This window comes from Lutra lutra, chromosome 9 (assembly GCF_902655055.1).
Source record: "Lutra lutra chromosome 9, mLutLut1.2, whole genome shotgun sequence".
NCBI classification, from domain to species: domain Eukaryota; kingdom Metazoa; phylum Chordata; class Mammalia; order Carnivora; family Mustelidae; genus Lutra; species Lutra lutra.
The window spans coordinates 118,145,399-118,172,723 of NC_062286.1; the positions used below are offsets into that span (position 1 = coordinate 118,145,399).

The following is a 27,325-nucleotide window of genomic DNA, read 5'->3' on the forward strand; positions in this document are numbered from 1 at the left end:
GTGGGTGGCCCTAGGCAGGCCTGGCCAGATCTGGCTCCGGGGTTCCCGCCTTCAGCAATATCTGGGACCATCTCATGCACTTCTGACAGCAGGTTGGGGAAGAAGCAGTCACACCTGTTGCCTTCCTCTCTCTCCACACACCTCCAGCACATAGACATCTCCGTAGTTGTCTGCCCTGGCCTTGCTTCCTGCCTGATTTCTTACACCTTGACTCGTTTCAGAGTTGAGAGCTCTCCTTTTTGACTTTGGTTTCCCTGTGTGAGTGCTTCAGTGTGAAGTAGAAAATCGGTGTGACCTCAGCAAGTCTCGTTTCACCTGAAAGACCTCCCCCACCCCCATTTCATCTGCTGTGGCATTTTTGTCATCGGAAGCATGGGTGAGAAGGTTGGCAGTCACGTGGGTGTCACTGCAGTATTGGCCCCGTCTGAGTTGTCAGCTTTCAGAGTCTGTTTACCAAAGACAGGGAGTTGAGGCTCAGGTGTGTTCGATCCTCTTCTTCCTTCTGGTGGGACCTTCGGCGGCCTTTAGGCTACAGTTCTGGTCCATCGGGCTGCCCAGGGAAAGCACTGTTCTTGTATGTCTCTTGTGGTTTTGGAAAAATAAGCCTGTACAGCCCGCACTTGTGGTCTCCATCGTCTTGTGTGGCCGCCCCGCTGGGCTGGGAAGGAAGGCCAGGAGCACAGAAGCCAGCTTGCTTCACCTTGCTGCCGGAGCCCGTGTCCTCGGCCTGGAAGCTCTATTGTGAGGTTAGTGCTGAAGGCCCAACTTGCCACTTTTTTTTTTTTTTAAAGATTTTTTTTATTTATTCATTTGACAGAGATCACAAGTAGGCAGAGAGACAGGCAGAGAGAGAGGAAGAAGCAGGCTTCTGAGCAGAGAGCCCGATGCGGGGCTCGATCCCAGGACCCTGAGATCATGACCTGAGCCGAAGGCAGCGGCTTAACCCGCTGAGCCACCCAGGCGCCCCCCAACTTGCCACTTTGTGTGGTCTTTAGACGCTGGGTGTGGCGGCATGGACTGGGAGCAGAAATCGCATGAGAGTGGTGAGGGCACTCATCCCAGCTGCACAGTCCCCAAGAGATTGCTGATGGCTGGTGATCGGTCGGGGTGGTGACCTGTTCCAACTTTGAAAAACCTGTCAGTATAAGTGCCTTGTCTCCCTGCACAGCAGGCAGCTGGGAGGGGGGTGCTGGCATCGGAGGATACCCGTGGAGGGGGCCTGAGGGTGACAGGCTGCAGTCCCAGAGTTACTGGAGTACTTATGTGCACGATTCTGGGCTTAGCAGAAACTACCTTAGCATAGAAATAACGCGTTGAAAAAACACGCTGGAAGTACTGGTGAATGAAAATACGTTCCCGTTAGCTTGTGGCCTGTGAACTGGTAAAAGCAGGCTCTCCGTGGTGCCTGAGCTTCTGGGGAGCTGTTTGCTGCTGGTGGCGATGCTGCGTGTGTACTTTTGCCATTGTGGTGCGGCCCGTTTGCTGGTCCTCGGGAGCTTTATGTTCGGAGCCAGGGCTGGTTACTTGTCAAGGAGGCAGCAGAATACGGGGTAGTCGCATGCAGGCCTTACTTCCCACCAGCTCTGTGGCCCCGGGCGGGGCAGCCTCTTTGAATGGGGACAGTAATTCCTTCGTCGTTAGCGCCTTGCACATAGAAAGTACCCCAGACTGTTCACTTGCACCTGGTCAGTAGCTGCCCGAACTTGGAGTAGAAGTCTGCATGGCTCCTGCCACCTGCCTGCCCCTTGGCCCAGAGGGGAGGTGGGCCTCGTGCACTGAGGGGTGGTGTGGCCTCTCAACGGACATCTGGCTTTTGACCTCACGCTTTGGTTGTTGGATACACGGTCCTAAGTTTAGAGACTGAGTTCCTTACAGGGGAGACTTCTAACTCATGATCTGAAGGATGAGGAAACCCTAATAATGTTTCAGAATATGGAAAGAGTATTATTCTACTGGCCTGGTGAGCATCGTGACTGTTCCGTCCATCCTGCTCTTAAGTCAGATCCTACTTGAGAGCGATGTATGAGTTGGGTGTGTGTGTGCGCTAATAGAGTAGCCGCTGATGATCGGGGCCTCGGGGGACAGAGCCTTTGCCTGCTTTCCTCCCAAGAGGAGGTGGCACAGGCTGTGTTGTGCTTCTGTGTGGGCACCGACTAAACTGATGGGGGAAGTGAGTTTGTGACCTTGGAGACGAGGACTTGAAACCAAATGTTGACAGTGCCCCATGCCTTCCTCTTGTCTCCGTGCATCAGTTTGAAAGCCTGTACTAACTACCAAAAGATGTAGATGAAAGCCCTACAAGGAAAGTAAGAGTGAAAAAGAGACAGCTGTCTGTGCAGTGGCCCTTAACCTTTCTGGGAACACAGACTCCTTAGAGAGCCCGACAGGTTCTCCAGACCCTCTCCCCCAGCAAGGCACATCCATGTGAAGTTGGGCAAACTATTTCGGAAGGCTCATCGACTCCTGAGGCAGCTGGGACCCTGCATTTAAGAGCCCCCTGACTGGTAATAAACCTCATAAAATCTGGGTTTATACAAGAGATCCAGGAGGGGAGTGAGGACTTTGTAAAGGATTCTTAGGTTTCTGGTAAACTGGGCTTCCGTAGTGCATGATCATTTTATTTTTTTTAAATTTAAGTTCAGTTAATGTATATTAGTTTCAGAGGTAAATTTCAGTGATTCATCAGTGGCACGGAACACCAGTGCTCATTCCATCACGTGCCGTCCTTAATGCCCATCGCCCAGCTACACCATCCCCCTACCCCTTCCCCTCCAGCAGCCCTGTTTGTTGAGTTCAATGTCTCTCAAGCTTTGTCTGATTTCATCTAATTTTATTTTTCCCTCTCTTTCCTTATGCTCCTCCGTTTTGCTTCTTAAATTCCACATGAGTGGGATAATTGTCTTTCTTGGATTTATTTCGCTTAGCTTAATAATACCCTTTTCATCATTACTTTAAAATTGCACTTAGGTGCATGTTCTCCCCTTCCCCTCCCTGAGTACAGGGAGGTTTGCCTGTTTTGTCACCGAATAAATTTTAGTTCACCATTCCTGTGGGGGCATTCCTGTTTGATGATGTCCTGTCCACTGCTGACAGCAGTGGTCCTGGGGCCCCATGTAAAGAAGCCAGGGATCAAGCAACGCTTCTCCGTCCTTGAGCGATGTCTCCTCCTCGTCTTCGATCCTGGAGCTTCTGTCCCATCCCGTCCCGTCCTGTCTGGTGGAGCTGCCAGTCCTTCATCTGGAGGTAAGTGCTTTCCTGGCGCTGGTGAGCTCTGCGGGCAGTGGGGCTGGGCTTCCGATATGCTGGCCCAGGTCCTGGGGCTTTCATGGTTCCTTGGTGATTCTCAGCGGGGATAGTTTGGGTTAGGACAGTCGTTTCATGATATCACTGAGGTATTGCTGCCCTTGGTCCCTACGTTGTATGAAGAGAGGCACATAGCTGCTGTCTTTGGCTTTACGGTCCCTGCTAATCTTAAGAACCTTGGCCCCACACTGTGTTCCCTGGCTGTGGTGGCTTCAAGCCACCGCCCCTTTCTTTTTATCTATTTCATATATTAGGGTATTGTATAGAGTTTCAGTTTTAAAGATTCTGCCACTACAAAAAACAAACATCATAAAAACTGCAATGTAATGTGTGTCTGTGTATCTGAACACACAATTTTAAAACTAACCTTTATGCTTGTAACTTGCAGAATTGTTTTTTCAAACCCATGACAGGTTTGCCCCCAGCCATATTTCTGGAAGTTTTCCTCAAGGGGTAGCCTAAATGATATATGCAGGATGAAAAAAAGTCTGTGCACAAGTAAACAGCCCTTTTCCCTTAAGGAGGGCTCAGGAGTTTGGGGTCAAACGGAACATCAAGTGTTGCAGGTTAACGGCCCTCAGTCTTCCAAGCCAGCACTGAGGGGCCGGTGCGCGTGAGCCTGGTTTTAGTGGGGCCGGAGGAGCAGGGGGAGCGCTCGTCTGCAGGGGGACTGTTCCCCGGGAATGGGCCACCTGCTCCTGCCATCCGACGAGTGTTAGTAAAGTTTCGTTTCCTTCTCTTTCCAGCGGGCTAGGTGTGAAAAGAAATGACAGGCTTACTTGTTTGAGGAAAGTTTACCGAGGGCCTTCCATGGTGGGCTAGCGTGCCAGCTGGGAAAGGTGGTCTACTTACTAGCAGAAGGGCGGGTCGGTGCCGCCCTCCACAGGTGTGCAAGGAAGAGCGCTGGCTGGCGGGGCTGTTGAGAGGACACGGTGGGAATGAAGCATCCGGTTTGTTATTCAGTGTTTATTAAGTAGATTCAGTCTTATATATGATATACAGATTCAAAAGAAAAAGGATTCCACATACTTATGAAATCAGTGCATTTAGCAAGTAATACCATGGAGATAACAGCTCGATTAACAGCTCATTGGTCTTTTGTTAAGTGAGGGAGAGGGACTTGGCCTGTGCTAGTCATTCCACAAACAAACAGAATTTAGTTGCATCACATAGAGAAGACACATTCTAAGAATTAAAATATTAAGCCACATTTACTGGAAAAAACTCACTATATAGAACACAATTTTTATAGAGCATCGAGGAGGAAGTCATCACCTGCTTAGAAGAGCCACGTTAAGTTGCATAGGTGCATATCTGTAAAAATATAATTTAGAGGTGTAGCCATTGATTAAGTAATAAAGAGTCACCTTTAAAAGTTGGTGCCATCCGTGGTTTGTCTTAAGTGCCATATGCTTACCGTCTGGAGCCCCCTGCCCCTCCTCAGAGGTCATGCCTCCAGAGCAAGCTGCCTCCAGGGGGGATCCCTGAAGGAATGCTTGTACCATCTGCACTGGGAAGTCCTAAAGCCTCATCTCCGATAAGAAATCCACGCTCTCCCAAAACATGTCTAATTTATACTGGAGGATTGACAGCCTCTTGGGTTGTCCCTAAATCCTAGGTGGCTTGACCCTGAAGGTCCCACGAGTCACCTTGAACCACCCCCCTACCCCCCCCCCCCCCCCCCCCCGCCAAACTGCTGGGAGACCTCCACTGCCCCACAGCTCTGCCGTGAAGTCCTGCTTGCCTGCTCCTGGAGTCCACACAGGTCCCCCCGCCCCCCGCAGCTGCTGGGACATCTTGGCGCTGCCTCCTGCTCCTAACGGACCACACCACAGAGGTGTATGGGCCATCTGCCGCACGGAGATTTTTCTGAGCTTAGAGAAAGTATTTTTCAGCAAATCTTGAGTTCTATGTGGTGTAGGGTTTTCGTTTTTGTTTTTAGGTGGAAACACAGGTAAAAAGAGAGGTTTTTGCTTTGTGGCTTTGCTAAGCAGATGAGCTTAGTGAGGTGCACCTTCCTCCTCAAGAGCGAGTCTTGCAGAACACACAGGGACTGGGGCGTCTGTACATGTAAACAGTACACTTTCACTGAGTCCAAAATTAGGAGCAAAAATACAAAGGTTCACATTGGTCTTAGGTAGATACAGGCGAAAAAGGATTGAGCTGTTTAGCTCAGAAACAACAAAAACAAAGTTTCTAAAGCACCACTAAATTATATAAAAATCAGACCATGGACGGATTGAAACTGGTATTCTGGTGAAATACTTTACTATCTTGTAAAAAGTTTTACAAAAAATTACAAATTAAAAGTATCAACCCTCTGAGTTCAAAGCAGCATTTTGAAAATGAACTGGTAGTTAATCCTGTAACCACCCCTGGAGTCGTTAAGTGGCCCTTAGGAATAGGGATGGTCGGGTTCCACCTGTTTGAAATCCTTGAAAACCCTGCTAGCCCCCTCCTGTCCCCCTCCCCCCAACACGGTCCTGGGGTACAGACTGTACTGGAAGTGACGGTAAAATGAATTTCAGATGGGTCACACCATTACTGGTCTATAGATGTCTACCATGAAGACCAAATTCCCATTTCTCCTGATTCTACCCTTCTGCTGGATTTAGCCCCCTGCAAAGACTCTGAATTGGTGTCTTCTACTCTTGAGTTACCTTTTAGCTTAGGATCCCCAATGGAGAATTTGTGCCCTGAGGCCCTCTGTGAGAATTTTAAATGGCTGTGGGGCAGGGCGTTGGAAGCTCCCTTTGGGAGAAGGCAGTCCCTGGGGTGAGGGTGAGGACAGGGATGGGGGTGGGACAGCAGTGAGCTAGGTCCTGCAGACCCAGCTCTTGGGTGTTCTCCAAGTCAGGAGCAGGGGGGAGGGGTTGAAGCTGCATCTTTGAAAACTAAAGCAAAACAGAACAAGTTCCCTGACTGAAAGAGCTAACAGAGTGCTGTTTCCACACAGTGACTTGCTCCTGATTCTGCTGTCACAGGGAAGGAGCCCACAGAGGTGGTGAGGGCACTGTGGCAGAATCCATTGTCCCAGAGGGGCCGTGGGGAGCCCCGGCCCGCAAGGCCTTCCTCTCACACCAGTGCGCCTGCGCAGGCTGAGGTGGCCTGCTCAGGAAAGCGGGACTCTCACACCGACATTTAGGATGATCTTTAGATCTAATCCCTTCTGTGGGGTGGTGGCAGCAGCCCCTCCCAGCCCTTCTCGCTCCAGTCTGTGAGGAAAGCACTGCATCCTTGCCTGGCTAGGGAACCTGTCTCCGGGAAGGGGAATGACAAGTTAAGCAGTTGGTATCAAGAATTCTAAGGTGGCGATTGTCTCTGCCAGTTTTTAACATTAAGATTCTCACAAATTGCCTGGGGTAACATTTTGCAAAAGACCTACTGATTACTTTGTAGTATTGTTCACACACACAAATATTTACACAAATTGAAACGTCCGGGAGTAGCAGTGAGCAGGTGGGGCTGGATGTGTGGATGGTTGGGGTGGGGGACAGGCCTTGGGCACTGGAGCTTGTGCTGTGCTAAGGGGGGAGACTCGGGTGTCCTGGTCCTGACCAGAGAGGCCTGGAGATTGGTCAGATGGAAGGCAGAGGTGGTGTGGCTGGGTGGGGCGTTGGAGGCCACTTGAGAAAGACTGCCCCCAACTACTGGGGGCTGGAAGCAAGCACGGGGAGGGGCACCCTACCTTTCAGTGGCTCCAAGGCCCACCGCTCGGGCATGGGTCTGAGGCGGGGTGGGGCATCCATGCAGGAGCCCCTCCCTGGCCCTCCTGAGGGTGGTCTGCCATAGTGCTGGGGAGCAGGTAGCTGCAGGAAGCTGGTTTGGGAAGGGGAACCTGCTCTGGGGTCTAGTGGCTGTGGCCGTCCTAAGGTCCACGCAGCCCTGGCTCCCCTGGGGCCTCTTTGCTCTGAGGGAGGAAAGGCAACAGAGGGCTTCTGCCGGCTCTGGGCAGGGGCGGGCAGCAGAGAGCTGCTGTCATGGCTACGGAGTGTTGCATGGAGAGGCCCCAGGGGCCTTCTGAGGTCCGGGTGAGTCCCTGGTTTTAGCAGCACTGGTAGGTATTGCACTGAGCAAGAGGAAGTGCCTACTGGGGAGGAAGGAGACCAGGCCAGCCTTTTCTTTCTGCCCTTTTTCACACTCCAGGGATTGTGGGTTTCTTCCAGGACTGGCCCCTCCAGAAGGGCAGGTCCTCGGAGAACCCAAGTGGCTTCTCTACTTCTATCGATGGTCCCTTTACTCCAGCTCCAGGGGCAGAGGACAGGAGCTACAGTCCGACCAGGAGCTTACAGCTGCTTTTCCTATTCGGTAGCTGCATGACAGCTGGGGGCCCACCCTGAAGAAACAGGCCCTTTCTGGCAGGTGTCTGAGGGCCCTGGGCCTGTGTGGAGAAGTGTTCAGACCTGGCTCCCTGGGGGCAGGTGAGAGCAAGGGCCCTGCGGAGCAGCTGCTCCCCCCAGCACTCTGTCCCACTGAGCAGCCAGGAGGGTTGGGGCCAAGGGGCTGCAAGCTACTGCTTGTGAGGGTCGCAGCCCTCTCTGGGCTCCAGGTCCTGGCCACCCCTCTGGACTTACCTCCCAGGCAGACACCTTGTGTGGGGGAGTCAGGAGATAGATAGCCATTCAGAACGGGCTCAGGGCACATCCTGGAAAAAGCCCACGCTGGAGTGTGAGGTAGAATACAGGAGACCATGTGACTGGGGCATCTGTGGAATGGGGGTAGGGGAGCCATTTTTGTCTTTGCTTCGCATTGGGTGTGGGTGAGGTCCTCCGGCTTGGCGGTGCTGGGCGCTCGGGAGGACAGCCAGCCCGGCGCCCACCTCCCCGCTCCCCGCCCTGCTGGCCCCCAGCCCATGCCAGTGTAGTGATACGGAATGTTAGGGCACAGGGATACATCCTTCTGATCAGACAGACATAGACTGGCAATCTGTACAAACACAAAAGAATCCATTTTCAGAAAAATAAATTACTAAGGGGAGAGGAAAAAAGGGTCCACTTTGTTTTTCTCAATAAATATGCAATTCTGCTCACCTAAGACTTGAAAGGTAATTATCTGGGGGTGGGATTCTAACATCAGGGTCCACGAAGATGATTCTAAATAGAGCTGCGTCCCCAGCGCCTTGTCAGGGGAGCCCCAGCCCTTCCAAAGCTGCCCCATTGGCCTCTTCCAAGCAGGTCAGAGCACCCGTGTGGTGAGATTCCAAAAAAAAGTGTCCTTGTGCCCAAAGTCGCAGGTGCTTGGTGTGTGGCTAGAAACAGCTCTTTTGGATCCCACCTCTTTCAAAAAAACAAAATGTACCAAGTGGTGAGGCTAGAAGCTGGGCCGGGACAGCCTCCTTCCCCAGGGTAGTGCACTCCAGGTGCCGCGGGGTCAGTTCTGCTGTAAAATGAGGTTTTCCAGTTCGTCCGCGGAGCGCAGCAGGAAGGCGGCAGACTCTCGGTAGCCGGCGATGAGCTGCCGCACGGCGCTGATCTCTGTGGGGCTGAGCTGGGCAGCGGGCATGGTCCTGCTGGTGCTGTTGCTGGAGGGCGTGGGTGTGGGTGTGCTGGAGGCCGTGGTGGCCCCGCCTTTCATGCTGAGGTCGGTGGGCCCTGTGGAGAGGAGAGCGTAGGTGAGGAGGGGAGCTGAACCCTCACGTGGCATTCGGGAGGGGACATCCCTCTGTGCGTCATCTTGGGGGCCTGCTGTGGCTCAGGCGCTCCGACCTCAACAGCTGAACCCTAGTGCCTAGAATGGGGCCCGGTACCAGCAGATGAGACGTGGGGTTCTCTGCGAACCCTCAGGGCAGTCCGGCGGGGAAGGGGACCTTATGGTCGATAGGTGGAAGTTGGGGAAGCCTGGTGGTGGGAGGTTTGCCCTGGGTCACATGAGCAGGGTGGCCCGTGGCCAGGGGCTCTGACTCTAGCTCCCTGGCCCTGCTCACACCTCTGCTCACAACTGTGGAGCTTTCTGAGGACCGTAGGTGGACGGTGCTCCCCAGACTCCCCTCCCTGGGGTAAAGCAGAGCTTCCCCTGGGAGCTGGCGGCAGCTGAGGGAAAGTGTGGGCCCGACCCCGTGAGAAGGGCCCTTGGTGGTGGCCTGTGCCGTGCAGATGGCCACGTGCTGTTGGTCCCCTGACGGGGTGGCTTTCCAGGGAGAGGGTATTCAGGACACCTGCAGGTAAGCAGGCACCTCACCCCAAGAGGCACGAGTATGTGGAAAGCCCTAGAAGCCAGAGTGGAACCACAGAAGACTGGGAAAAGAAATAGCAGTGTGTGTGCTCAGAAAAGGGAGGGGAGAAGAAATGCCAGGTGCCCTGCTTGGCTGGGGAGACGTTGGGGCTAGGCCAGCTGGAGAGTGACCACATTCTGCAGGGGAGTGGCTGGAAGTGCCAAGTTGGAGGAAGGAGCCGTGGGTGTTAAGCCTGTTTCTGGTGAACCGTGGCACCCTGAAGTCTCCCCCCACCCTCCTCTGAGGGGGTCTCCGTGGCTGAGTGAGGGGAAGGCGGGTGCGGCGGGGCAGGTGTGTGAGGGCGGGGGTGGTCAGGACAGGACCCAGGGGCGCGATCTGGAGAAGTCCCCTCTGGCCTCTGAACGATGGCGGCAGCAAAGGAGCCTGAAGTCTTCTGAAACCTCCTAGGGGTGTGTGTGGCAGGGGACCAGCAGGTCGTCTCCCCTTGGACCCTCCCAGGCCGCTCCATAGGTGCATGGCAGGCTTTGGAATCGGGCGCCTGAACTCAAGGCGTGCTCTGGCGCGCTGCAGGCACCTGTTCGACATCCCTGAGCCTCAGAACTCGAGGCTGCTGGGGGCTGAGCCAGGCCCGTGAAACTCAGCACGGCTGGGAGCTGCCAGCCCACAGGGAACAGGCTTCCAGACAGGTTTTAGGGCTTTCTGAATGGGTGCCCAGGAGTCACGGAGGCTCCTAGAATTTGAAACACATTCTTTAGAGGTGTTGAGCCAGGACACAGCCAAAGAAGAGCGTGTCTGGGGGTGTGGGAGCTGGAGCATCCTCGGGGAGACCGTCTGCCCACGCCTGCCCATGCTCCCTAGCCGTCTCCCCACGACCCCTTAGGTTCGGGCAGCCAGCGCCACTCACTCTTGCATCTACAGGGGCACTACGGGGGCCCTCTACGCCGCTACAGAGAGAGATGGACGAGCTCTGGTCACTGGAGGCCGCTAGGCTGGAAGCCTCACGCTGGGAGAGACTGTGGAAAAAACTGTCACTGAAAAGAGCTGGTGCAGCCCCTTGTGGGGAAGGAGGCTGGAGTCTGCGGCAGGCCCATCCGTCACCGCGGCTGTTTCCTCTCTGGCCAGAGCACATGGACATCAAGGAGGAAGCCTTGGAAACGGCTTGCTAAGTAAGGGATGTCCTTGGAATTGAGCGTCAAGGGAGCAGCTAAGTCTGTTAAAATGAAACGCAAGTGGAAGGAGCAGGGCTGTGACTTGGCTGGAAACAGCAGCCAAGCAGGTGGTAAATTCCTCTTTGGGTGGCCAAAGGGCCACAGGGACAGGCTGGGAGCAGGGGTGCCTCTGCCGATTGTTGGATGCTGCAGGGCTGGCCCCGGGGTGGGTCCTCCAGACAGCAGAGGAGGGCAGAAGCCACCTGCCATAGATGGTGTGAACCGATACTGGGGTTCCTCTCTCCCTGATCCCCAAGCCTTGTTCTCTTCCGCCCTGTGCTCAGAGCTGTCCTTCTGTCTCTCTTGGACGGTAGCTAGGGCCTGGGCAGGAGACTGTCCCTATCTCCCGCAGTTCATCTGCTCTGGAGCCATCCTCCTGCAGGCTCGGGTGCTGACATTCAGGGGTGGTTGCTAGAGGAGCGGGAGGGGGAGCAAGTCGCCCAGCACCCCCAGGAAAGGCAGGCCAAACGGATTCTGTGGAAGCTCAGTTGGATCTCCCACTGACACCTGCCGATGAGCACAGTGAAGTGCTCTGGGCCACTAGCAGGGTGGCCCTGTCAAGGCGCCAGTGTGACTGAAGGATGGCTGATGGCCGCTGGGGAGGGCAGCAGGACTGGGACAGCCACCGGCGGTCTTCCTCCAGCTGCTGGGCTCTGAGCCAGTGCTCCCAGGACAGGGGCTGCCCCAGGTGAATGAGCAGATCCCTGCCTCAATGACCTCCCCGCCCACCTCTAAGGAAGCAGGGTGCTTACAGAAGGGAGCAGAGGCCTTGGGAAGCACAGGGCAGAGCCAGCTGCCTCCCTAAAAAGGGAGAGCTGGGCACTGCTGGAGCCTCTCTGGCGGTGTGAATAGGGCCCAGAGGGCAGCAGGCCCACTATCTTCCCTGGTGGCTGCAGCCCTGAGACAGGCCGTGCTGTGGGGCACCGGGTGGGGCGGGGGGTGGTGGTCCCCATCGCTTGTGGCCTGGGAAGTGTGGAGCCTCAGGCTCGCCATGTCTGTCTAGGGGTCCTATCCCCCCTGCTCTGTGACCCGTCTTCGGATACTCATAACAGGGTCCCCTTTCGGCAGGGCTGTCAGATGGCTCTTACTCCTGGAAGAAAAGCAGCCCTTCTGGGACAGCCGCCGCCCCCCTTGCCTCGGCCGGCCGCTCTGGCTTCAGCTTCGGGGATTAAGGCCAGGCAGCCTCTTAGTTTAGGTGAAGACGCATTAGGAAGGGATGAGAAGTTAAGCCCAGGCAGGAGCCTTCCAGGGACCTGCACACACTTCCTGCTGGTAGGGGGCAAGGCGAGCAGAGGGGGCTTTGGGCTTTCTGCCGTGGGTAGGGGGCCAGCCCCTCCCTTGATGCGCAGGAATAGTGAGGGGTCTCCTGCAGCCAATGACAAGGGCTTAAAAGGAACTCTCAGGCATGTTCAGCTAAGACCTCAAACCAATGTTTCCTGGCCTGTGGGTGGCACCTTCTTCCAACCTACTCAAGCAACTTGGGGTCACCCTCAGCTCTCCTCCTCACCCCCCTTCGTCTTTGAATGACCCTCCATGCATATAACTTCTGTCTCCTGTCCTTCCAATTCCAGACTCATCACAGGGGCAGGCAGAGTGCAGTTCACAGCCCTCCTTTGCTTAAAACCTATCAGCGGCTCCCATCACACACACAACAGAATCCAAGTGCTCAGCCCAAGAGGCCCTGAGTTCATCCCCACCCACCCCAAATTCCAGAGGGGCCCACTCTAGTTCCCACTCAGGGCAGCACCTGACACCACAGGGAGGTCTGCGTCCCATCTGCATCAGTGACACCTGGGAAGTACCATGGGGAGCACCCAGGGTATCACCAGCTTCAGGGGGTGGAGCAGGGAGAACGGATGGTTTACTGAGGCCCCAGGGGACCCAGAGAGGGCTCCATAGTGCAGGCACATGAGCTGAGGCCTGGAGAAGGCAGTGACCTGCCCAGAGCCACTCGGGTGCACACCCCCCCCCACCCCCGCCAGGCCACAGCAGAACTGGGCTGCACCTGGGCTAGATGCTGGTTCTGCCACCAATTCCCAGTGACCACCTCACTAAGCCTTGGTCATCGTGGGTAAAGCAGGGGTGTGGAGAGGATGCAGCTCAGGTAGAGCAGGGCTTTGGCTGCAACTCGGAGCTCATGGTGGCCCTCGAGGAGCTGAGGCAGGGAGAAGCCCGGCAGGGCATCCACTCCAGCACTGGAGCTAGCCGCCTCGGAGACGAGAAAGGAAAGGCAGGCTTTTTGTGTTTTAACGGCTTGAAGTTTTCCTCACCTTCCCATCTGGCCTCCGCTTCCCTGCCTGCCCGGCCCCCTTCCCTGAGGCTGCGCTGTGTACCCAGATAGCCTGGGTCCCCCAACACTCACCGTTACTGTGATTTCCTGTTTGGAGGGAGGCAGGGGGCTGCAGGTTGCTGCCCAAGGCCCCGTACCCGCGGTAACTGTAGTTGAGGCCGCCGTTGACGTACACGGGGTCCTGGGAGTAGGAGGAGGCTGGCAGTGAGTAGGTGGAGTGGGTGATGGCTGCGGAGTCCCGGGAGTGCTGCTTGTCCAGGGCGATGGGCTCGTCCTGCAGAGGGGGCAGAAAGCGCGAATGAATCAGAGGGGTGGCAGGTCCTGACCCTTGTTGCTGGGACCCTGCGCCATGCCCTGTGGAACTCTGCTCCTGTGTGGTTGGGGGCCAGAGTTGATCTGTTCCCACCCAGCTAAAAACACCCGGAGGCCACACTTCGGAGGAGTGCAGGGCCTGTGTGCCGGGCGCATTCACCCCACCATAGTTCTGTCTGCCGTACCCCCCCACTCCCCTGCACCCGGCTGGCCTGGCTGGGGGTCTGCGGCATGACTGCCAGCCGCGCGCTCACCCTGCTGGAGAGCAGGTACCTGGGAGGACTGGTAGATCTCCAGGCGCATCCTTTTGGCTGCTTTTCTCGTCTCGCTCTCACAGGCAGCTGCCAGGATGTTTTCTGCCATGGCCGAGGTCAGGTGGGGAGGCGTGGGTCTAGTCTGCAGGCAGAACAGGGACAGAGCCTGCATCAGGGCTGACCCAGACCCCTGCCCTAACGGGTGCTGACACAGGGCTGGGCTCTGGGCCCGTGATCTCTGCAGCGGAGTAGCTGTTCTGGGCCTCAGCTCCCTCTGTGTGTCCGGGGTCGCTGGATGGAGGGCAGGTGTCTGGCCCGCGGGCCACCCAGGGGCCCTAGGGCTTGGCTGGAGGCCCGCGGGAAGGGAGACGGGGCTCACCATCTCCATGCCGTTCTTCTTCATGCGCCGGCAGGACTTGAGGTACGTGCGGATGCGCTTGCGGGCCCGCTCCTGGAACTCGGGAAACTGCCGGCTACAGGACTCGATGATGGCCTGGATCTTCTCCTTGGGCTGCTTGGAGATGGGCACCATGCGGTCCAAGTTCTCATCCACAAAGAGCCGCACGAACATCTGTGGGAGACATGGGCTGTGGGAAGGGCTGGCCGTGGCTGTGGCCCCCACCCTGCCCATCCCTTGCCGGTGCTCACATTGAAGGCCTTGAGGCGCTCGGGGTCCATGCCCTCGGAGTCGTTCATCTTGTCATTGTCCTCGTGGTCATCGTGGTCGTCATCGTCGTCATCTGCTGTGGGGGCCCGGCCCACCGTCAGGTCCTCAGGGCAGCCACTGACCTCAGTCTTGATGGAATCATAGCTCCCGGAGCTGTAAGGGGGCGACTGAGAGAGGCAAGGGCCAGAGGGTCAGACTGGGCCCGCTTTCGGTCTGACAGCCATGGTGAGCTAAGGGACTGGGATGGTGAGCACACCCGGCTGCTGCACAAGCCACAGTTTCGAGGGCCTGTGTCGCCTCCCCTCCCCGGGTGGCCAGAGGCAGGACTGCCTGCCCACAGCAGCGCCAGCAGAGGCCAGGGGCCCCGGAGGCGCCAAGCAGGGGTGTCAGCGCCGTACTGGGCAGCTTGCCCACACCAGGACCCGCCACATCGTGCAGGGAATAGGCAGACGCAGGAAGGGGTCCCACCACCAGCCAGCCTCTTCTGGTTCTGCCAAGACTGGTTCTGGCTTTAGGGTTTTCCTCCCTGATCCCAAGGGGCGGCAACCCTGAGCTGGCAACCGAGCTGTCACGCAGGCGGCAAGCATGCTGTCAGGGAGGAGGAGCAGATGGGCTGGGAGAAGGAACCAGCCAAGGCGACAGGTCCATTAGGCAGAGTACATTCCCGAAGCTCCCAGGCTGGGGTTCTCCTGTCTGTTGCCACCCCCCAGGGAGCCCTGTGAGCCCCCACACAGAGTGTGTGTGTGGGAAGGGGGAGTGGGAACCAGGCCTGGCCCACCAGCAAAGGAACCCCGCTGTCTTTTCCCACCGCAGGAACTCCTCCCAGAATAAGCCTCTTCTGGGAAACACCGCTCTTGCTGTAGAGCAAACAGATGAAGATGGACATGGACAGGCGCCCAGTCCCACAGTAGCTGCCACCATCAGGCTTCTTGTGACCGTCCACAAGGGGTCAGCCTTCCCCGGGCCCCGGACCTGGTGCTTGGCTCTTGATCCACACACCAGGTCCTCTGGCCTCTTGCTGGGTCATGCCAGACTTGCTGTGGAGAGTCAGGAGACCTCCCGGGCCTTGGGCAAGTCACATTCCCAAGCCATTCCCTAGCCAAGTCCTCTGCTGGGGCCAGAGGAGACAGAACCACAAGACACACGCTGCGGGTGGCACCGATGCCCCATCTCACTTCGTGGCCCACACGTGGCCTGAGGTCATGGCAGCAGACAACCCCTCTGCGGCCTTCTGCTCAGTGCAGGGAGCGGCTAGGTCTGCCCCTGTTCCGTGGCCTGAGCTCAGACACACAGTGACAACTGAACACGCCCTCATCTGTAAAGAATTCTCCCATGAGACAGGCCATCAGAGGCAAGGCCTGGCCCCCACCTCATGCTCTCTGCAGCAGCAGGTGGCCCAGGGAAGGGGAGGAAACTGTCTGGGGGTACATGGCTGGCGCCCAGGGGTGCAGGGCTCCCAAAGTCACCTCTGGCCCTGCAGCCCTGGCAGGAGAAAACTCTGCTGAGAGAGTTCCCGTGCCCAGTGCTTCAGCGTACCACTGCAGGAAACCTTAGTGGCCCAGAGGCAGCTTGCAGAAGTGGTGGGGGGGGGGGCGAAGGCAGGGGGGAGTGCTTGGTGGTGGGAGCACCGGCATTGGCCACCCTTCCCCCATGTGCACCCATCAGCCTGATCTACCTAATTTCAAACAGCCACATCCCTGGGGCTTCAGAGGCCTTGTTCTTTCTCTGCACCATCTGCAAAATGGGGACAAACATGCAAAGTAGCCACAAAAGGCAGGGCCTCCGTGCTCAGTGCGGCCCCATGCTGCTGAATTTGCAGCCGACTTTGTTCTGGGATAGAGGGGACAGGCCACACATCACCCACCACCTCCACTAAGGCTTCTTCACAGCTGGTGACATAGGCTTAAAGAAGGTCACACCCTGTGTGATCTCATTCCAGAGCCTCCACAGAACACAGGGCATAGCAGCCTCGACATCACAGCTCTGGACACAGATGATTTCATGTCAGCCTCCACCACTCCGCCCTGCACAGGAAGGAGGAGGCTCATGGTTCCGGGGGGGGCCCACAGCCCCACACACCTCAGGGGTGGTCTTCACCCCATACTTGACACGGCTCCGCAGTCCATCGGTGCCGCAGCCGTCGGAGGGGTAGGAGGGCGTGCCGAGCGCTGTGCCCGGCGGGAGCTTGTCACACAGGTTGATGGGCTGATCTTCGGAGGTGGTGGTGAAGTCCATGGGGGCCACAGCGCCGTTGCCATTCATCTCTGGGAAGGCGGGGTCGCCCTGCGTGCTGCTGGAGGTGGATGGGTTCAGGGTGGAGGAGCCATTGCCACTGCCACTCTCAGAGGAGGAGTCATCTGGAACGAGAGGCCTGGGTGTAAGGCTCCAGCGCAGCATCTACTGTCCCCTAAAGCCCCCGGGGGCGTCATGGCCGTGGCAGCCACAGGGAATACTGGCCCCATCTTGTCTTCACCAGCATCTCTGGGTAGGAGGTGAGCACAGCGGTCCCCTTTAGGGGCTCCGAGAAGCTAGCCCTGCCCCCACCTGATGCAGGGTCCCCCTGCCCAGGCCGTCAGGGCAGAAGCAGCCATGGGGGGTGCAGGCCATGCTGGTCTCCCACACTCCACCCCCATGCCACTACACCCAGGCTCCAGGGAGGCCCAGCTTCCAGGGTCTGGCCATGAGTGGCTACAGCCTCAAGTCCGACAAGCCTGCTGTTGCCAGAGGTCCTTGGACACCCCAGAGGTCGCTTGGGGCCGGACCAGCACCACCGCTTCCTTTAACTCACCACTGCCTTGCCCCTTCACACCCTCTCCCCCAAGCAGGTTTGCTAAGGAGAAAGGGTTAATGCCCCACTGTGCCCCCCACCCCTCAGTTACCCACTCCATGCTGCAAGCAGGCCCAGTAGTCCTACCGGCCTACCCACACGCAGCCTGTCCCCCACAGCCGCCTCTGGTGCCAGGCCATGTGGCCTTGGACAGCCCTAGCCAGGGCTGCAGTGTCTGGGGTCTGCATTCCCTGCATCTCAATGGGCCACCACTGCCTTCCAGAGGTGACAGCCCAACAAAGCTCTGCTGCGGGCGCCCCCTGCTGCGGAGAGCACAGCACAGCCTGGGGAATCCGGGGAGACAAACTTGAACGAAGGGGCTAGACATTTTCCGATAAAATTCCAGGCCCCTCTCCGGGAGTCCAGGCCCAGCCTCCTGCTTGATCAGCTGAGACGGCAGAGGCAGAGGCCAAAGCTCCTCGAGCTCCGGGGTCACTGTCAGGTGAGTACCGCGTGGTTACCGGTGGCGCCCAGGTGCCTGGGCTACTCGGCACCAGCACCCAGAGCGGCTGGGGGAGGAGCTGCCACAGCGAGACCTGACCGCCTCCCAGGCCGCCCCTTCCCCCAGGCCAGGGTCGCTCAAGACCCCACCCCCACTCTCCTAGGCAGCAGATTATGAAGATTTAGTCCCCGGGGTTGGGCATTGGGCACGCGCACCGCCGGAGTGTCCCCATGGCGACCGAGCGGCTCTAGCGCCCCAACCAATCGCTGGGCTCCCGGCCGCACAGGGGCGGGGCCGAGCTGCCCATCAAGCCGCCGAGCCCCGGGCAGAGGGGGATGGGAAAGGCCGCGGTGAAGTGGCACCCCTCCCCCCTCAGCAGCCGAAGGTCCCCTGGGCCAGGCTGCCCCTCCTCCTCCGGGCAGCCACTGCTCCCCGCATCTTCCTGCAGGTCAGTTTCAGGCTCACCGCCCCACAGCTTCCCTGCTGGCCCCGCTTCACCCCAGAGTCCGTCCCCACCCTACGCCAGCCCTGCAACGTCTGGGCCCTCACCACCCATCCGCCTCCCCCTTCTCCTCCATCACTTAAGTGCCAGGTTCTCCTCCCGCAGTATCTCCAGCGACCGAGCTAGATGGCTGTGGAATGAACAAATTACCCAGCAGCATTTATTGAGCACCTACTGCAGGCTGGCCCAGTCCCAGGCCCAGGCTGGGAAACAGAGTCATGATGACAACCCAGGTGCCAGCCCTCCTGGAGGGAGCAAGGCAGGTTACTGAACCACAGGGGAGTCAGCGGCTGCCCTCCCTCCCCTCAGCCCCACCCCAGTCTCCACCCCACCTTTTTCATCTCCTCATAACCTTCCTGTTCTCCACAGCCCGCTGAGTAATACACAACAACATAGGCCAGACTCCAGGCCCACTGAGTTCTTAGTCCCAGGACTTCTGTAGCCCTGTCCCCCTCTGCTGGTCACTGCAGGGCCTCACGTCTCCAGGCCTCTGCTTGGGCTCTGCTGTCTGCCTGCCTTGTTGCTTCCAGCTCAGAACATTTGAGTCTGCCTTCAAGGCCTGGCTCAATGCTGCCTCCTCAGGGCAGGCTTCCTCCACTGTCCCTAGGAAGGAAGCAGTCACAGCCCTGAGGAATCTGGTGTCCCTCCCTCCTGGGGATGCTTCAGGCCTCTTTAGCCTGGCCTGGGCTGAGTCCTGACAGCTGCCCACCTCCCACCAGGGCAGGACCTGGTGCTGGAGAAGCCTTCTGGAGCTGAGGAGCTGGAAGGCCAGGACGGACACCCAGACTGGCTAATCACGGGAGCTCCTGTTTGCTCTAGCAGGAGCCCATTCTTAGCCCACCTTGGAGCTGAGACTTCACGCCCGGCACCATCTCCAATAGGCCGGCTGTTTGACCTTGGAGGGCTTTGTCCTCCTCCAAGAGGAGGGCTTACTAGGAGGGCACCAGGCCTGGCACACAGTGAGCCAATGTCCCAGCGCTCAGCATGGGCATCGGGCCCACAGCCTCCCATAGTGCCCCACCCCTGTACAGGCTCAGACGTGGCCTCCCAACCGCCTTGCCTCCCTGACCAGCTTACCTCCTGGGAGGAGGGAACTCCCTTGCCCTAAACCTCTCCGGGAGGGGGCAGGGGACAGAGGAGGGAGGCCTACTCCCCAGCCTCTTGCAGCTCAGGAGCCCAGGGTGGTCGGCAGTCTTGGAGCTGCCGACCCCCTCGCCCTGGGACTGTGCACCTGTGCTGCTCAGCCGGCCAGCCCCAGGTATGAGCTCTGCTCGGAGCACCCTGCTTCCCTCTGCTCAGATGTTGCCCTCGGCTAGCCAGGGAAGTGGCCGGGCAGGTGGGACCGTGAGCTACCAGGAAACCAGATCATGCATTCCCAATGTTTAGAAGAAACCGGAAATCTGCACCATTCTGTAAATATCCAGATTGTAAACGATTAATGACTGACTTACATTGTTTACATTCTGAAAAACCTCACCAAATAAATGGATAAAACAAAATGGGGTCTTATCCGTGCACTGAAATGTCACTCAGACATAAAAAGGAATGAAGTGCTGACACCTGCTACACCGTGGAGAAACTTGGAAAACATCACGCCGAGTGAAAGAGGTACAACAGGACGGACACAGACGGTCTGCTTCCACGCAGTGTCTAGAATAGGCACCTTCCCGAGACAGGGGCAGGGAGGAGTGGGGACGGGGAGCTGCTACCTTGTGGATGTCAAGTTTGGGGTGATGAAAACCGCATTTTGGAAATAATGGGGCTGCTCGCATAACACCGTCAAGGTACTTAATGCTGCTGAATTGTATACGGAAAAAAAAAATGGCAATTTTAACATTATACTTATTTACCACAAAAATCCCCCCAAACAAAAAAACCACCCAAGACCTTGAGCAGGCCACCACTCTCCTGCCTCCACACCACAGCTGGGCCGGGGAAAGCCAGCCACACGCAGCGCTCACCGGAGGGACAGAAGAGTCACAGTGCCTGTGCCCCCAGTCATTCTGCTCAGGCCACCTCAGCCTAGCATGCCCACCACGTGTCTACACTGCCTGCCCGGGCGCCGGCTGCTCACGGCGCTGCCAACAACTTGGGTCCACTTTCTGCCAACCAGAGAGGCCGCGGATTTTAGGCAGAATGCAGAGGGGATGGGGAGTGGGACGGACAGGGGCTGTGTGAACTTGCAGATGCCACTTTATATCCCTGAGCCTCAGTTTCCCTTCCAAAGGGGTGTCATGCCAGTAAAATAGGATTTATAAGGTATAAATACCTGGTATAGAGAGTAGGTGCTAGGAAAAAAAAAGTTAGTTCTCTATACCTCACACTCTCTCACTTCATCACGCATCAACACACACACACACACACACACACACACACACACACACACTCTGGGCCCCCCAGAGCCCCGCCCTGCGGGAAGACGTGAGATCTGGGGTGGGCACAGTGAGGGGGAGGAGGGAGCGGGAAGCACCTGGAAGATCGCCGGCCTCTCCCAGCCCATGCAGGACACGGGGACACAACAGTGAAGAGAGGGGTGGTCGCTGTCCTGGGGGCTCATACTCCAGCAAGTAAAAAACCAAACATAAGGGTTCTGGAAGAGATGGCTCCAAAAGGAGAGTTGTGAGCTTTCCGGCCTTTGATCCCTGCTCCTTAGCCCCCAGCCCCGTGGCAGGGCCCAACTCCAGAGCTCACCCTGAGGAGGGCGGGACACCATGAGGGAAGAAGGGAGGAAAGGAGGGAAGGCTTTTTGGCAATAGCCCATGGAGGAAGCCTCACAGGAGGAAGCTGAGAAGACCCCGTGGGGGCAAAGGTGCTGCTGGGGAGGGCGAGGTGGGGGAAGTGGATCTGTCCTTCAGCCCCCAAGGCCCAGCTGCAGGGACTGAGTTCAAACCCTAAGTGGGCACCAGACTCCCTCCAGAGGCAGCCCCCTTGCTGTCACCCCACTCCAGCTGTATATCTTTCCACCTGCTCTTCCCTCGAGGACACTGTCCCCCTCTTTCTGGGGCATCCCCTCCCCTCCAGGGATTTGCTTCAAGGTCACCTTCTCAGTTAGACCTCCCCGCCCCCACTCTGACATGCTGACCCCTTTACCTACTTTTTTGCAGAGCCATTTTAATCACCTTCTCACATACTGTGTCTATGGCCTGTGCCCTGCCCCCGCCCCCATGCTGTAAGCTGCCCCCTCTCCCCCCTGCAGACCCAGACTGAGCAGGGCTGTATTGGGGGTGCAGCAGGTCATTCCTGTCTCTCCAGAAACCATACCCCTCCCTCCGGTGAGGGCACCCTGCATCTTCCAGGGTGACCACATGCCCCACACCTGGCCAGTCAACCCAGCTCATCCCAGTGATCAGCAGGCATCTGACCAAGTGGGACACACGGAAGTCAGTCCTGGGCTCTGGCTGCAATGTCTGGAGAGCAGTGCTCCTCCGCACCCCCCAGGCCGCCCAGTCCTCGGGGCAGAGCTGATAGCTGGCTCGGACAAATCCCACCAGCCCCACCCCCACGTCCATCTGTGCCCGAAGCCAAGGGAGACCTAGACTTTCTGGTTATGGGAGCCAACGGTTTCCTTAGTGGAAGCAGGTTTGCATCACTTGTGTCTGGTTTGGTCTCTGAGTGATCCATAATCTTCCCTCTGGGAGGAGTGGAGGGACTGCTGCCCGAGCCAGGAGCCAGGCCCACCACAGGCCCCAGGTCTGCTTCCCTGGCTCTGTCCCAAGGTGACTGACACCCCCAGGAAGGGCTGGTGGCAGCGCGTGGCACCTTTCAGGGAAAGAAGGAACAGCAAGCAGGGTCAGCACCCCAGGCTGAGGCTCTGGTCCTCTCTGAATCCTTCCCTCCTCCCCACTCCTTCCAAAAAAGTGTGGCTTAGGGGCGCCTGGGTGGCTCAGTTGGTTAAGCGACTGCCTTCGGCTCAGGTCATGATCCTGGAGTCCCGGGATCGAGTCCCGCATCAGGCTCCCAGCTCCATGGGGAGTCTGCTTCTCCCTCTGACCTTCTCCTCGCTCATGCTCTCTCTCACTATCTCTCTCTCAAATAAATAAATAAAATGTTTAAAAAAAAAAAGTGTGACTTAAAGGAGCTATAGAGGGTGGTACTCAAACCCCAGTGAGAGCAGCAGGGGGGTGGGGGGAGCAGGTGCGGGGCCTCACTGTCTCCCGACCTTGGGCACAGCCCGTCTCCTTGGCTCCTCTTATCTGCAGTCCAGGGAGTTGCCGCTGACGCCCTCTTGGGCTCTGACACTTTATGACCCTGTGAAAGCACCCAGCTGGCCTCACGGGCAGCGGGGCCCGACCCGCAGGGTGCAGGAGTTGGGCCTTCCCAGGGCACAGGCCTCCAGCCATGCGACTCTCTGGGCAGGGCCGTGTGCCGGTTGAACCCACCCCACACCCAGCTGGAAGGGACCCTCTCATCTCTGCCCCGGCCTCATCGGGGCTGCCGTGCCAGGAGGTCCCGTGGGGACGGGCAACCCGCCCGAGGCCAAGCTGTTGGAGCCTAGAACAATGCCGGCGGGGACAAGACTGCCCCCGACCTGGGACTGTATGAGCGACGGAGAAAAGGGTACACTGGGCGGCCACGGGGAAGCAGCTGGGGAATGCACCCCTTCTGAACACTTCCGCCCAGCCAGGCCTCCCCAGCTCTGGCGGAGGACAACGCCCAGATCTGGGCAGGACACAGAGCCCACCACCTGTGCCCAGAATGCCCAGGGCAGGGAAGGACTGCGGTGCCGTCTATTTACCGTGGGGCAATGTGCTGCTATTCAAATGGGGGAATTAGTGATGAATGGGGGAAATTGTTCCTCCCTCTGTCCCGTCTCCAGAAGGAGACAAAAACCCCTTTTACCTCGGCAAACAATGCCCTTATGTGGGCGCCAGTGCCCCGCAGCCCGCACAAGCCCGGCTCTGTGCGAGCCGCCAATCGCCACACCGGGCTCTGGGGCCCCCTGGCCAGCGGCGCCCTCTCCCTGTGGGTGACCCATACCAGCTCCCACCGCGGCCTGGGCCAAGGTGGGAAGACACGCCGTGCCGGGGGCCCGCAGGCCGGGCACACGGCCCAGGGCAGGCCGCCTCCTGGGGCCAGAGGTGCCGCACCTCCTGCTCTGGGGGCTGCCCTCGGCGCGGCAGCCCTGCCTGGCTGGGGAGGGGGCATCAGTAATTCACACATGAGAGCCCGACAGGCTGGACTTGGGGACGGAGGAGGGAGGGCGAAGTGCTGGAGCCAGGGGCCCCAGGGCCCCTGCTGTGGGCCAGGAAGTGGAGACACCAGGCCCAGGAGACAAACGTCTGAAGAGCAGCTCTTCCTGCTTCTGGGCTGCGGGGGGCTCCGGGCTGCAGTCGGGGGGCGCACCGCACCGTACCGCACTGGGGCCGGGGCTCGCCTCCTCTGACAAAGGCCAGCGGCTCGGGCCCTGTTTACATGATGCATAGTTCCCAGGAGCACCAGGCTCCTGGCAGGCTACCCTGTTCTTCCTCCCGGAAGGAAGGGGGAGGGTCTCGGGGTCAAACGGGGGACATGGAGGAGCTGGAGGCAGCAGTACCCCCAGGATCCCACCGTCCCCGCACGATGGGGCCACACTGGGTGCCCGGCCCATCGTTTGGCATTCAGGCCCCGGCTGCCCACCCTGCGAGCCCTCCTAGGCATTGCCCTCCGCCCTCGTGCTTCCTGTGGCGGGCTGGCCCCTACTCCTCACCAGGCTCCTGGGGCCACCGGCCAAGGGACGCCAGCACCTCTATGCCACAGCCCCCACCTTCCTGCCCTACCAAAGGCTGGTGGCCCCCTGAGCAGCATGGACACCCAGACCCCCGGGCACTCAGAGCCACGAGCAGCGGACCGCAAGTCATGCACGGATTTCCTACTTCCTAGTGGCCACAGTTAAAAAGTAAAAAGAAACAGGAAGAATTTTAATAATCTATTTTATTTAACCCAATATATTCAAAATCTTATTTCAACAAGTGATCGATACTGTGCTCAAATGGAGCTATTTGACCTTCTTCTTCCTAGGAAGTCTCTGACACCCAGCGCACCCCCGACACGCAGCACACTCCCATCCCAGAGCCTCAGCACCGGCTGTCCGCGGCCACAGCACCACAGTGCAGACCTAGGCTTTCCGGATTCTCCCCTAAAACTGAAACCATTACTCTCAGGGCAGGAACCCTGGGATCCAACCCAAAGATGAGTCTGGGTGCTGGGAGCCGGTGGCCAGCACCCCCCGCAGCAGGATGGATACTGAGTGTCGGAGGCTGGGCACACGCATTGTCCCTGACTCTGGGGGAACCAGAGGTTCCCTGAGGGAAGTCACTGCTGTCACACAGAGTGAGTGGCAGAGCCTGGATGGGCTCCTCATTCCCCAAAGCACCCACCCTCTTTTTTTTTTTTTTTTTTTTTTAATAAGAGGAGGAAGCAGGCTCCCCGCAGAGCAGAGGGCCCGATGTGGGACTCGATCCCAGGACCCTGAGATCATGACCTGAGCTGAAGGCAGAGGCTTAACCACTGAGCCACCCAGGTGCCCCCCCAAACACCCACCCTCTTTCTTCTCTCGGCCTCCATTTGCCCATTCTATGCTATGGGCTGGCCCCACCTCTGCCACTGCCTGTTTCTGACTGCTTCTCCCCCAACACACACTGGTCCAACACTCCCCCCGCCCCTGGGAAGAAATGCTCCCACTCTGGACAGGCTGGGTCTGTGTCTTCCCAGGCCCTACATCTCCCTGGCCCCACCCTCTAAGTCAAGCTCAGGCAGCGAGAAATCAATGTTAATTCAATGAACAAAGCTCTAGCCAAGATGCTCCCTGCACCCTCCCCTCCCCTCCCCTCCCCCCCAAAACAAATCATGTGTTCTGAGAGCAAACAGAGCCACTCCAGGCGACCATGTGTGAATGATTCACAGGGCAGGGCCTGGGACCCAGAGCCCATGTGTGCCCATGTGCCGTCTGTGGGTCCCGGCAGGTCCTACTCCAGCCCTCCTGAAAGCCGGCCCCAGGACTGGTGCATCCCAGTCCTTAGGTCAGAATGATGACGCCAGCGTGGCTCCAGTCACTTCCTGGTTCCTGGGAAGGTTGTCCTTGGACAGGCCAGGGGTGGCAGTGTCTCTCCTGCATGTCCCCCCTGCCAACAGCCCTGGGCCTTCTCTCCAGCACAGTGGGGGTTGTGTCGGCAGAGGGTCAACAGGAAGCTGGGGTCTAATGCCTGCTAGACTGAAGGGCAGGAGCAGTGGGAGGACTCCCACTTCCTCGCCCAGCAGACCCAGGCACATCTTCCAGGTGGATGTGTTGGGGGAGGGTCTCACTCTTCCCTTCTTAGCAGGTGAGCCTCACCTCAGGCTCTGGAGCCTGTCTTACTCTAATGTCCTCCCCCAGCATCTGGGGGCCTAAGACCCTAGCAGCCTGCACAAGGCCCGGCCTGAGCCAGGGATAAAGGGATCTCTCGGTGCTGTCTCCCAGCCTCTCTTACCCCTCAGTGGCCAGAGGCCAGGACAGCCTAGCATTGTCCGCGCAGACTGCAGCCCAGCTGATGATGGACACTTTCCTGTGACCCGGGACTACCAGGGTGGCCCATGGCCAATAACCGGAAGGACTTGAGGCCCAGTTCTATGCCTTGGGGGAGGGCAGGCACAGGGAGCATTCGGTGAAGATGTCTGGAGCCTTGAATAGGAACAAATAGCTCTTGCTCTGGAGGAAGGGGGTATGACCTGTAGCCAGAAACCGAGGCCCAGACCCACCTTCCAGCCTCACCTTAGGTAGGGTCGGGGGCGGGAGGAGGGGCAGGGTCAAGATCAACAGTGTGGAAGACAAAAAGCTCAGTATAAAAGCTCACTGCTGGGAAGGTCCCTTAGAAGCCATCCCTGGGAGGCCATGGTTAAGGGGCCATAATCCTCCCCCCAGACAGGATGGTGAGCAGGGTGGGTACCCGACCTTGAATGTGGGGTCCACGGGGAGTTAGCTGCTGGCCCTGGAGCTCTAACCCCAGCCATGGGCCTGTGGGAGGGCGGGCACCACCTACAGAGAACACTAAGGATCCAGGGCTCAGGGGTAGTGCCGGTGACCGAGCCCGCGTGGACTGGTCCCGGCTCCTCTGCACCCCCAGCCCCCCTCGCATGAGCAGCATCCCGCTCCCCGCCCTCTAAGAACACGCCTGTGGCATCCTCGGCGGCCCACACAGCAGCTGGGACACAGGCGGCAAGCGGCTGCCCAGAAGCCTTTTCCCTGGACAGCAGAACGAACTCACAGTGGCCTGCTCAGTGGCCTGCCTGTGTGGAGGCCTGGGCTGCAGGCGGCCGGATCCAGAAGTGGGTTCCTGGCGCACGTGGGTGGGGTGTGGGACAGAAACTCACAAAAGGCCAGGACCCGCGGTGAGTACCTGCCCTCCCGTTCCAGCCCTCACCCAAGAAGCAAGACTCAGGCCGGGCCGGGGGGAGGGGGAGAACAGGAGCTGTTCTTCTGTTCTCTGGGGATACTGGTGTGATGTAAGGACCACCCAGGGGTCCCAGGGCAGAGAGGATCTAGAGGGACCCGAACAGAGAAAGACATAGGACTGGACTGAGTGGGGCTCAGGAAGGGTTGGGGAACAGGGAGCAGCGAGGAGGAAAGCCCCCCAGCCTGCGCATGCCAGCCGAGAGCAGGGAGCGGGCCCCGGTTGCCCAGTACCACTCCCGGCACCAGGCCGGCCACTGACGAGGAAACGGCCCCACGACCACACATGGCACCTCCCGGTCACAGGCGTGTGCTGAACCGGCCGTGTGGCAGGGGGAGCGATCCGCCCTGGGCCCCACAGCAGGGGCAGGCTGAGGCAGGACAGAGCCTGGGGCCAGGGCAGCGTGGCCATGCCGGCCCACTTCCCCGGCACATGGCCCTGCAGGGACAGGGGGAGGTGCCTGGGGAGAGGCCCAGGCTGGTGAGGCCCAGGCTGCCTTTTTGGCCAGCGGAGGGCCCTACCCAAGGCCACAAGAGCCAGCCAGCAGGAAGCCTTGGGCTTCTAGAACACAAAGAACTCCCAAGGACCCCAGGCTCAATGGTCACAGTCACCAGGCTACTGTCAGCAGAGGCGGGAATCGAAGCGAACAGCTCGCTGAAGACCACCTCGCAGGGCCCAGGCAGGGCAGGCCAGAACCAGCTCGCATGCCCCGGGCCTGCAGGCAGGGAGCCGTGTCCAGCCGGGACCTGGCCCACAGAGGTGACCCCACCTCACTCCATCCTGCTGGCTGCGGCCCTCTCTGCTCCAGCTCTCCTGTTTGGAGCTGGGAGTCAAAAGGAGCTTCTAGAGATGAGGGACGCAGGCAATCCCCAGCCTGGACATTCAGCGTCTTCTTCCCTGCCCAGCCTGCACCGGACCCGCTCCCTGAGCTTCCCGGGCACGC

General features: G+C 58.5%; 1 protein-coding gene across 4 annotated transcripts in view; it reads right to left on the minus strand.

The window, feature by feature from the left end:
- Nucleotides 1-4,254: 4,254 nt before the first annotated feature.
- Nucleotides 4,255-27,325, minus strand: part of NOL4L (nucleolar protein 4 like) — a 130,885-nt gene continuing 107,814 nt past the window's right edge. For all 4 annotated transcript variants that reach the window (XM_047745193.1, XM_047745195.1, XM_047745196.1 and 1 more), the window contains 6 exons: nt 16,286-16,563; nt 14,188-14,373; nt 13,919-14,110; nt 13,559-13,681; nt 13,046-13,247; nt 4,255-8,894 (listed from right to left, as the gene is read on the minus strand). In XM_047745193.1, the coding sequence (XP_047601149.1) occupies nt 8,674-8,894; nt 13,046-13,247; nt 13,559-13,681; nt 13,919-14,110; nt 14,188-14,373; nt 16,286-16,563 (1,202 nt within the window). In that variant the 3' untranslated portion in view covers nt 4,255-8,673. The remainder of the gene's footprint in view (nt 8,895-13,045; nt 13,248-13,558; nt 13,682-13,918; nt 14,111-14,187; nt 14,374-16,285; nt 16,564-27,325) is intronic.